Source organism: Rhipicephalus sanguineus, chromosome 7, assembly GCF_013339695.2.
Source record: "Rhipicephalus sanguineus isolate Rsan-2018 chromosome 7, BIME_Rsan_1.4, whole genome shotgun sequence".
NCBI classification, from domain to species: domain Eukaryota; kingdom Metazoa; phylum Arthropoda; class Arachnida; order Ixodida; family Ixodidae; genus Rhipicephalus; species Rhipicephalus sanguineus.
Genome location: NC_051182.1, coordinates 143,482,744 through 143,494,061, shown reverse-complemented (window position 1 = coordinate 143,494,061; position 11,318 = coordinate 143,482,744). Strand labels below are relative to the sequence as shown.

Below are 11,318 nucleotides of genomic sequence, written 5' to 3'. Positions count from 1 at the left end.
AGCGCGTACGCGCCATTGGTTGCGCTCGTAATCAGACGCGACAACGCAGCAACAGTGTGCGGTGAAGCCCGTTCTCGGCCGCCATCTTTGTTTCTGTCCTTTTCTGCCGCCGCTCGTGTGTTTGGATGTGCGCTTGTCGAAGGTTCCGAACACAAAGAGCGCGCATAGCGTAGTAAACGCCCAGGTTTTTATTCCTTCAGTCGCGGCAAGCTGCAAAGGCCTTCAACCATGAACTACGGCCGGGCACCGCCGCAGATCGACGGCATGACGTCGCTCAAAGTGGACAACCTCACTTATCGCACCACGCCGGAGGACCTGAAGCGGGTCTTCGAGAAGTACGGGGACGTTGGCGACGTCTACATACCGCGGCATCCCTACACGCGAGAAAGCCGTGGTTTCGCCTTCGTGCGATTCTACGACAAACGCGACTGCGAGGACGCCATGGACTCGCTGGATGGGTACATCCTGGACGGCCGCGAACTGCGCGTCCAAATGGCGCGCTACGGGAGGCCCTCGGATCCGTACCGCCAGTCGTCCTCGCGAAACGCCAGACCGAGCCGCCGTTCCCGTTCGAGGTCGAGGAGCCGTGGACGTCGATCGAGGTACGCGTCTCACTTTGCTACGTGTCTTGTTTCGGCGTTCTATGTTGACCCCCCTTCCCCTCCCGCCGTGTTTGTGATCACAATGGGAGGCGTCCGTTGTGTTTTGGCGCGGCGTCGGCAAGCGATTAGGGCTGGGATTTCGCTTACACGTACCAATGATTTTTGCCACTTGTGTCGTGCTGACATAGATTAGCTTAATTGTGGATCACCCGTTGCAGTGTACCGTTTCTTGCAGCTTCTAAAGATAATTGTCACCTCGTGTTGTCCGTAGCTCGCGTTCGAAACAAAAGGAGCTCCGTGATCGCGCTTAATTACGCCACTACTAGCCTTTATATGCAGCGCACTAATCCGCGTTCTTTCCTTTAATGCTAGTTTTGTGCCGACTTGTTATATTTTCCTCCCAATATCCGATTAAAGCGTTTCGCGTGAGTATTTTTATTTATCTTTTCGCTAGTGCTCCGAGTTCCCTCTAGGTGAAGATCTAGCGCAACCGTCGCGAGCGATTGTTCAACTTGCATTTTCATCTCTCGCGAGTCTGCAAATAAGATTGGCGCATGGCGTCTTCTTCTTGTAGATTGTACAAAAAAGGGACTATTCTACTAATGAACACGAAGTAGCCGGTTCGACTCCTGGCCTCAATGGGAGTACTGTAGTTCTAAAACAATTTCTAAGGTGTGTTAACTTGTGAAATCTATTTACAGCCTCTGTTAATTGGCCTTTTTTCGTCGTCCTGTGGGAACGAACTGCTACTGGATGCTATAAAAACGGCCCCAATTAATTAATCATTAGCACGGTGTATGCAATGAAGTTTCCAGCCTTCACCGGGGTTCACTTGCTACTTATTGCAACAGAAAAAAACAAATGATACAAATTTTTTGTTTCAGTGCTCCTTTAAATTTGTGTTAAAAAGTTTAATCAAGATCCCAAACACACCATTACAGCATAATGTCAGTTTTTGCATTTTTTTTTTTCCTTTCAGCCCTTAGCTTTTGAAGAGAATCTTAGTATCAGCATACCTACCAAAGAACGCAACACAAAAAACTCAGTCGCCATTTAGTTGTGTGCTGTGGTTTATTGCAATGTTGGGCCCATTTAACTTTTTTGTATTGTCTAAAGGAAAGGTAGCCTTAGCTGACAAAAGCCTGTTTGACCGTTTTTGTCAAATGTTTCTGGGCATCAGTATTCCTCAATTTGCTAAACGTAATTACAACACTGCATTCAATGTAGCCTCTCGGTTTCTCGGCAATACTAGATTTTTGAGCTTCAAGGCCAGATTTAACACGATTCGTACCGAGGCAAGTTGGGTTGAACACGATTTCTCCTTACGGGACCCTGCAGCACTTTTTCAGCATGGTCAGAAGATGCTGCCGATCGGTAGTCGAGGCTCCTGAGAACACGCGAGCCAAACATTATAATGCAGCCTGGAATTAACAATTCTCAAAGTCAGCTAGAAATCGTTCCCTCTACTCTCGACAAATGATGCCATAAACCCAAATGACCATGCCATGGACCCAAATTCACGGCCATTGGCTTATTTGAGCATCGTGAGCTGCATAGCTACCGTGGCCGCCGCGGGATGCCGCGATGTGTCTTAAAGATTGTGTGACATGTCATGGCCGCCTGTAATAGAGCAATCGAAATTTCGTGACACGCTACCCTCAACGCTATAGTAGTTGCAATGGTTTCACTTGCCTCTCGTCTACATACACAGGAGAGCATAAAATTTTTAAGCATCCCCAGAATTTTCTGTCAGTTTGTTATAGTTAAATGTAAATCCACTGGCTGTAGGGAGCAGATTTCATTTTTTTCTTTTACTGCGTCAATTTGCCGTATGGTATCAAAACACGTCACACCTGATTAGGAGAGTTTTAGTGCTGGGGTCCCCTGTAGTTGGTCACAACCTTAAAAAAAAAAAGTTAGCTCCGCCCACAGCCATTGCTGTCCCTCCCACAGAGAATTTGCATAAATGCCCTATCCAATAGCATTTACTCATTTTCGTGACGTGAAGCACTACTGCAGTATTTCAGGTAGTTGACTCACCCATACATACACACATTTGTGTGGCTGGTTTTAGGTTGACATTTGAACGTCCCGGTAAATTTCGTCAGACATTCTGGAATCACTATGTAGCCAAAAATAATGTTTTAGGTAGTAATAACGAACCTTTTAACTCTTAAAGGGGCCCTGCAACACCTTTCTTAGTTAGATTGGAATAGTCTCATTATTGACGTATGACTCTTCACGAGTCATATGCCGCAAAAATTTTTCGAATCCGTCAAGTCTAAGTGGTGTTACCAAATTATAGAGATCACGTTCCGCAGCTTTCTCCCTCAACTCAGCGCCGTGAGCGCGCGGAAAGCTAGGCAGCGAGTCGAGGGAGGCAGCGCAGAGGAGCGAGGCTCCGCCCAAGAGCGCCGGCGGAGTTGTTTTCTTCATTTTTTTTCCCTCTGACGTCTGGGCGTAACCACGTGGTCTGTGCCGCCACTTCCGGTCGGCTTGCATCGTTCTCGTCGAGCGGAGCCGATCGCACTGTGTATCGCGCGTGCTTGAAAACTGCGCGTCGGTTTGGTAATGTTGGGTGTGCACCTCAAACGCCGTAGTGTTTTCATCGCTCTGCCAACCATGGAAGCAAACCTGCGCGCTCGTTTGGAACGAATGACAGCTGAGATCGGTTTCGGCCCATACTCCGATACACCGCCTCGTAAGACGGCACTGGCAGACGACTCCGAAGCGCCGCCATTACCGGACGGCAGCATTGTTATCGGAGACACGCTGCGCCCGTGCCTCGGTCGGTCGTGAGAACGTGCCGACGATGCAGTTCTCAGCTGACGAGGCAACACTCGAACGGCTGCCACTCTCAACGGCAACCGGCGATGGTCAAAAGCACAGAAATATTCACGTTTTCGGCACTGCGCATGGCGAAGAAAACGGAACCACGCAACTACGAGCAGATGAGCTGTCGGTGAGACCGGAAGTGCTAATATTAATGTTTGTTCGGTGTTTTTAACGCGATAACAGAATATAAACATACATATTATCTACTTATTGAACTCAAAATTAACAATGAAATAATAATGAGGGTGTTATCGTGATTATAACATCAGCCAATGGTGGAACTGCCGACAATCGCGTCATATTTTGCGGACTAATACATCATTTGTCGAGAGAAGAGGGAGCGATTTTCAGCTGACTTTGAGAATTTATTGTAAATTCCAGGCCGTGCGCATCGCTGTAATATTTGGCTCGCGTGTTCTCGGGAGCCTCGACTACCGATTGGCAGCGCTTTTTGAGCATGCTCGAAAAGTGTTGCAGGGCCCCTTTAATATGCGTAGTATTTATTACATTAGCCTCAAAAAAGTGTTTGCGGTTCGAGGAGAAACTAGCTAGCACGACTGTCTTGCACATGTGAAGAGCAGGTGTGCTGCGGTGATTTGGGCAGAGCTTATGTCTTTTCTGAGGTTGTAGCCGACTATAGCCATTGTTTTCGCATTCCTACGTTCTTTTGTGCTCGCTGTGCTTTCTTCTGTTTGCCTGCCATCCCCAAGAAGAGTACAATAGAACGCATGGGCTTGGGCGCCCTGGTGGCAAAACTCTATTGTGTAGGTCAGTTTCCTGCATGAAGTCTAGGGACGTGTTGCGTGGACTGCAAATCCACATCTGCAGGTCTGCCTTCGTCTGGTGTTCCCTCCCTCCCCGCCCCTTTGGCATGCCTCATTATTGGATCATAGTTTCTGCATGTTCCTCCAACCGTACTCCGTTTTTGAAAAATTATCATCATAAGGGCAGTAATAAAAGCCAATCCCTTAGATTCAGACATGTTGGAGGCTTTGATCCCAAATGAACGGAAAATTAAAAAACAAATCCCGCATGCGTTAAGCTTCACCTTGCCTTTGCAAAGTCGAACAGAGCAATGCTTGCAAAAACGGGTACTGCCATAGTGTGTGTCAAGATGTTGATGCACAGCTGTTCTCGAAGGTTTAGTCATTGGTCGAAATTTTAAACAAAAAAAAATTACTCTCGGGCAGGAGCCGGCGCCGTTCAGCGTCTAGAAGCCGTAGGCGTTCCAGGAGCCGGTCCCGGCATCGCCGATCAAGCTCCCGATCTCGCAGGTGAGCACCATTATACGGTGCTTTACTTTTGTGACGGGTTTGCTTATATTGATCAAAGGGGCCCGAAACCACTTTTTTTTTCTCTCTCTCTCTCTCTTTCAGCGCTTTAAAAAGGCTTGAAAATGAGTAGAGTGCATCCCAGATATATTTTCATTAAAAAAAAATTAAGGGCCTGGGCACTTTATTGTCAATTTTAGTGTGACTTTTGAAACATTTAACGGGATCGTGCATTCCAGATCACAGGCTTTTATGCTGCAATGGCTGGTACTTTGCATGCTGTAGGTAGAACATTGCCTGTTCAGAAGAAAAAAGAAAGGAAATATTCATTTGTAGGACACGTTAGTTGGATGCATAGTTCATTGTTCGGCATCAAAACTCGTTACAGGTCCAGGAGTCGGTCAAGGGAGCGTAAACGTTCCCACAGCCGTTCTCGCAGGAGCCGAAGCAGGTCAAGGGAGCGTCGTAATAAGAGTCGCAGCAAGTCCAGGGAACGAAGCCGTTCACGAAACCGCGAGGCTAAAAGAAGCCGTTCCAAGTCGAGAAACAGAAGCCGCTCGAAATCCAGAGAACGCAGCCGATCTAAGGAACACGGCGGATCAAAGTCCAAACGGCGCAGCCGCTCGAAGTCGAAGGGCCGTCGCAGCCGTTCCAAGTCCAGGGGACACAGCCGGTCCAGGTCAAATGGACGCAGCCGATCCAAGTCCAAGGAAAGGAGTCGATCGAAGACCAAGGAGTACCGCTCAAAGTCGGATGAGCGTGGCCACAGCAAGGATCGCAGCCGATCCAAGTCCAAGGAGCGCGGCGAGAGCAAGCGCAAGAGCCGGTCCACGTCCGCCGATCGCGGCCAGCGACAGAGCCGATCCAAGTCCAAGGAGCGCAGCCGCTCCAACTCCAGGGACCGCAGTCGTAGCCGCAGCCGGAGCCACCACGACGGCAACCAGCGAGACCGCAGCAGCCGCAGCCGTTCCCGCAACGGAGACGCCCACAGTCCATCGCAGAGCCCCCGGAAGATGGCTGAGGACAGGGCGGATTCGAGGTCGCGGTCGAGGTCACGCAGTCCAGGAGACAAGCACAGTTCACCACCTCCGGATGCAGCAGAGTCCAACGGTGATCGCGAGATGCATTCGCCCGAACGAGACCGCCGCTCGCGGTCCAAATCGCAGGACTCCGACTGAGACATGTGAGGATTGTCTTGCGCTGTTTTCTCAGCCTCCTCGGGCGAGGGAAAGCACGTCTCTCTCTTTCTGCCCTTTCTTGCAAATACATTATAATCCTAAATACCGCTCCATCTCTGCCCTGCTTCAGAGAAGCTTTGGTTTTGCCAAGTTTTTGGGTAAAGAAACAATGTATTGGGCTTTTCCCCTACTTCCATTTCCTTGCTTTTTTTTTTTTTACGTCATCATTTGCATGTCATCAGCTTATCTACAACAAAAGAAGTTGGTAAACATGTTCAGTTGTTTGCTTAAGCTTTTTGTTACTTTATCGAAGCTGTACTAGGTGTGAATTTTTTCTTCCTCACTGTGTGTGGTTCTCATTCATTTGTCAAGAACGTGCTACTAGTAGTTTAAAACTTTGCATGGTGGTCTACATCTGGCATTACATAATCGCAAGAAATAAAATCGAACTCCATTTTTCTTTTGCAGTGAGAGGATTTTACTGCGCATGATCTTTTTTTATTTTCTTTTTTTATATAGTTTTGGGGGCACTTCAGGTTTGCTTTTCTGTTCATCCGTAGCTTAAAGTTTGTCATCACTTCGGCCAGATGTGTGGCTGCACTCTGTAATGTGCTTACCATGTCGTCTTTGTTAGACGTTTTGTGACGAGTCTTGCATAATCGTGGAGAGAATTCAGATTCTGTTGTTACTTTTGGTGTCCTGTTTGAGAAAAATCCTGCCCGTCGTGTGTGTGCGTACTTGAGCATTTGGACACTACTCTTTCATTGTAGGCAGACTGCCAACTGTTGTCCCTCTGTAAGCATCCCTGTTTATTTTTTCTTGCCTTGTATCACAGTTTTCAAATTAAAAGCATCGTGGAACTGGGAAATGTTTGCAAGCTATAATAATGGCCCCATGACAATTTAGCAAAAGTTTGGTGGTGTTTCATTGTAGTTGCCTTGTGGCTTGCAGTTTTTTTCTCACTTATGCCAGTTCATGCGACTTGGCCTTGTGCAGAAAGGCACAGTTGTAACGCGTTCACCTAACTATAGCAGCTGATCACTGCGTTGAATGTTCTAACCTGTAATAGTTGGTGTATAACTTTTACTAGGCACAAGTTTGATATTTCAACATCCTGCGGTAAGCGCAGGAACTTAAATGTATAACCTGTAGGTAACTTTCTGGTAGTTTACTCGACATTTTGTTGTTTAGTTTTTGCACGTGTGTAAATAGTTGTTCCTCACCCTTCTTTCTTTTCTTCTTTTTTTCCACGCGTGTGGCCACTCTGGCTGGGAACAAAGACGAACAAGTTCTAATTGGTTTTGACTCCAGCATCACATGTGCTATAAGGGAGTTATAGCATAGCAATGCGGCTTGGCTTGCAGCTGATTCACGTGGCTGTCAGAGGCTCCGTCATGGCATCGGCATGCATCATGGTACAGCGTCTTATCGCTGCTTTCTCATCAAAAACGAGATACCAGAAACATCAAGAGCATCAGCTCATGACTAAGTGCTGTCTCATGACGTAGGCTGACGGTGTGAGGAAGCATTTGATGGCTCATTGAATTGGGCCTTAACGCTCATTCACACCTGCAGCTAGCACCAGTTGTGCAACCAAGTTAGTCGCAATGCAACTGGTCGCAAATGGCCACTGTGGTTGAGAAGCGATTGCTTTGGCTTAGTTGCTCACTGCTTAATTTTTCAGTAAACGTCTGAATCAATCAGATGCCAGCAACAGGATGTCAGCTTATTTCGCTAGGCAATGGCAACTGCGCTAGCACGACTTTGATGTGGCATCGGGCAAGTAGCACTAGCCGTTGTGAGCATTGATCACCTCGAGTTGCAAATGGTCATGCAACCGGTGCTAATTGCAGGTGTGCACGAACCTTTAAGATGCATGCAGGCATGTCAGATGAAGTGGGTCCTGTCAGGCGTGCAATAGGATCGCTGCGAATTTCTGCGAGGCCATGGCTGTACGGGGAGGGGTGTTGGGAAAGGAGGGAGTGGTGTGCAACATTTTTGGCTTGGCTTGGCTGATTGTTGCCGTGTGTTGTTGCCCCCCTGTCTGTGCCCGCAGGCCCTGAGGTGTGAAGGGCGTTGGTAAAAGGCGTTGGTGGCTCTGTCGAAATGGCGGGAGACACTGCCAAGTACGAGTTCCCGGCTGCGCTGTGTTCGGGCGGTGGTTTCCAGAGTGCGGGGACGTGTGCTGAAGCTTGCGTGCAACCCCCAACCCACTTGCTCATCACCTCCAGGCTTTATTTTTTTTTCACCGTCGGCCATTTGCCTTCTCCCTACTAAATTTTAACGACAAGGTTATCTTTGCTAAGTAATTGGCAAATATCTTGGACACCTGAGATTGTAAAGAGCTGAAGCTTGCATCTTTTAGGCAAATCTTTAGGTTTTCATTGCTTTTGAAATGAAAGTGGATTGATTGGCCATGGTGGGTTATAATTGAAGCTTCCTGAAATTGCTAGCATCTCATTAACAGCTGTGCAGCTTCTTAGTATGTGCAAACAGGTTTTTAAAAACAGGCCTGGTAACTGGCAAATTCTTTATACTACAAGCTACCACCTAACACTGCAAGCTGGTATATACTTTGTGACAGCACACCAATGGTAAACTACATACTATCAATAATTGGCCCTTTGAAGTCTACTTTTTATTTTGTTGAATGCCTGTTGTCTTAACTGAACGACCATTTCAAAGGTACCGCTTGAGCAGTGAAGCCCTGTTGTTCGAGGCAAGAGATCGAGAAGGCCGAGCGAGCGGTTTGGGGGTCGGAAAGGGCGTTGGCGGTCCGGGCGATTTCGGGCTCCTCGTGGAGGCGGTTTGCGGCCGGAGCTGTGGCATGCTGTTTGGTGTGGTGCCGGCGTGTTGCTGATTTGCAGCCTGTGAGAGAGAAAACAAAACAAAAATGCCGGCGTAAGTAGTTTTGATCGAGATGACGGTGAGCCAATTGTTCTTGACTGAGTCTCACCACAGGCTGGGGGATCTTCCTTCCTGAGGCGTGCGTGTCGTGTAGCGGCCCCGGCTGTAGTTCCGGCTGGCGTTCCAGCTTTGGCTCGTGCGATGCGGCGGTCCTGGCACGTTTGCTGAACCTGTGGTGCCTGAGTTCCGCGTGGTGGGGCGCTTGCTGAAGGAGCTGTGCGGTTTGGTTCCACTGCTGGTTTTTTTTTTCTTTCTTTCTCCCTCTAGGTGTGGCATCCCTGAAGACCAAAAGCAGCTTTTGAACAAGCATTTGCACAGAGTGGAGTATGCAGAACGACTTTGCTTCTTTTTTTTTTTTTTTTATGTTGTCTGGCGCCACATTTGTGAAGTGCTAGTAGCACTTCACAAGTCTTGCACTTCCCCTGTACAAAGGGGGTGCCTGCAGTTTAAGCATTAAACAAAAAACGTTAACGTTCTGCTACATCTGAAACCAATATCAGTTGGCATTGTTGCTGAGCCAGGTCACAATTTTGTTGTCACTGCCATGGCAGAAATGGATCGGCAGGCATCAACTGCAGCGACGCGCAATGTTTGCTCCTTGTGGATTTGGAAGCTGGCATTTGATCGTAGACGTGCGCAGAGGGGGGGGGGGGGGCAGGAGGGCGGCCACCTCCCCTAGTCACCTAAGAAGAGGGGGGCGCAAAGTCTGCCCCTGACTTGATAGGGAGGGGGGCGCCACGATGAACCTTCGCTCCCCTTGAAGACCCTGCACACGTCTAAGCGTTTCATGCCATGTTGGCTTCAGAACTGCATTACAGATTGGAGACAGTTTAAAGCAGGGAGACTCGAAACGCCCAGTAGAGCAGGCTTTAATAGTCATTCCGTTGTATCCTCCATGTATAACAACCAGTGGTTGAAAGGTTATTGATCCTGCCTTGGGTAGCGTGAAACATATTTCACATATTGATTGGCCCCTTTTTTTAAACAATAATTTTGGAGCCCAATTGTACAGCAGGCTTCCGTTGTCTGCATGCTCTGCTCTTTCGAAAATCGAATAAAGTGTTCACACTTCGAATACCATGCCTCTGCTGTCTCAGTCTTTTTAGGCAGTTGCATTTATTTTTGTTCAATGCACGTCAACTACACTGGTGTGTGTGTGTACAAGGTAGCCCATGGTCCAACGTAAGGTCAATGCTCACGTGAGAGTGACGACGAAGTGCATGCTTGCGTCAGATGTACATTTACGTCATCCACAACAGCCACAAGACAAAGATGTGCATGTCGTTGCATGTACGTTTAAAACGCACACCTTTTTCAATCATTTCTCTTGCTTGGCATGTGCTGCCACACTGCGGGGATACGTGTAATTTTTTTTCTTGAGCCGGTGTCTCGCTCTTTCGACCGCCGGGCCGACTAGGTCGATTTCCTTCTTTGGCCAGTTCCCGCTTGTTGCGCCCACAAAACTGATGGCTTTCCGGTTTAGAATCTTTCAAAAGGTGACCGTTTGTTACTCTCTTGTTTATTGCTCCCCGGTACGCGATTACACCTGTTTCTGTGCAGGCGCTGATTGACACAAATGATGTAGTTGCGTTGCCTGTTTTGGGGACTCACAAAAACCACTTTCGTCTCTTTGGCAATAAGACAGGATTATTATAGAATCGCCGCTCGACTGCCGAATCGGAATCTTATTCATTTATTGTCTGCCCGTCTTTACGAGGAGTTACTTACGAGTTAAGACTTGGATGTTAATAAGTGAGCGACATCTCAAAAGCATGTGCGGCGAGACTATGCTTGACTGGATCAAAAGTGGCTTTTCTCCCCGTGTTTCCACTTGGGCCACTTTGTGCGGTTATTTTTGTCTGTCTGTAAATTACACAGACGTTTTCAATGCATACAATCTTTTTCTTAAATAGATTTGTCTGAAAAATTTATTTCAGCAATAAATACACATTTTTGGGACACATTTCGCAAAAAAAAAAAAAGTCGACCCTCGAACAGTTAACTGGCTGTTGTCCGCGTGTTCGAGCAACGCTTGACTATTGCTTTCAGAGTCATAGGTGTAAATATGCAGTGTTTATTACGTCGTTATAATAGTGCATAGTGAACACTGCAACAATTGTCGTTGCCATTACAAGACGCTTCTAAATGTTCAGTTAGAAGCAGTGGCATGGCTCTGTGGCAGAATACTTGACTGCCATGCAGGATGCCCGAAGTAGATTTCGGCCTACCTAGTCTTTGAAGCTCCACCTCATCCTAACCTAAACAGGAGACAAGCACGGGACTGGCGTCGCCTCCAAACAAACATGTACCCACATTTACACAGGTTACACAGAATGTACCCTCACAGATACAGCAACAAATGTCCATGGTGCGATGCAACACCGACATTGGAACACATAACATATCAGTGTACACAACGTCCGGAGGCTGCCATCTTGCCTCTGTGTAACAACGATTCCCTGAATTGGTCGTGGGAGGTGCGGCTTGCGGAACTGGAAATGGGAAGCCAACTGGCGACCCTTGAC

The 11,318-nt window shown here is 47.8% G+C and overlaps 1 protein-coding gene across 4 annotated transcripts; it reads left to right on the top strand.

Moving 5' to 3' along the window:
- Positions 1-70: 70 nt before the first annotated feature.
- Positions 71-9,868, top strand: LOC119400130 (serine/arginine-rich splicing factor 2). Of its 4 annotated transcripts, none has more exons than XR_007416962.1 (4): positions 74-602; positions 4,628-4,711; positions 5,097-8,787; positions 8,848-9,868. XR_007416962.1 is itself a non-coding variant. In XM_037667093.2 (4 exons), exons 1-3 carry the CDS (start codon positions 229-231, stop codon positions 5,884-5,886), a joined length of 1,248 nt encoding a protein of 415 aa, XP_037523021.1. In that variant the 5' UTR covers positions 74-228; the 3' UTR covers positions 5,887-5,891; positions 7,943-9,868. The 4 variants fall into 4 exon arrangements, 3 of the variants coding, with proteins under 3 accessions (XP_037523022.1, XP_037523021.1, XP_049273937.1); XM_037667093.2 differs by having other exon boundaries at positions 5,097-5,891; positions 7,943-9,868; XM_049417980.1 differs by having other exon boundaries at positions 5,097-9,868.
- The last annotated feature ends 1,450 nt before the right edge of the window (positions 9,869-11,318 follow it).

Coding starts and splice junctions, on each gene's coding strand:
- LOC119400130 (XM_037667093.2), top strand. CDS start 229: ATGAACTACGGCCGGGCACCGCCGCAGATCGACGGCATGACGTCGCTC. Junction 603..4,627: donor AGCCGTGGACGTCGATCGAG/GTACGCGTCTCA, acceptor ACTCTCGGGCAG/GAGCCGGCGCCGTTCAGCGT. Junction 4,712..5,096: donor TCAAGCTCCCGATCTCGCAG/GTGAGCACCATT, acceptor AACTCGTTACAG/GTCCAGGAGTCGGTCAAGGG.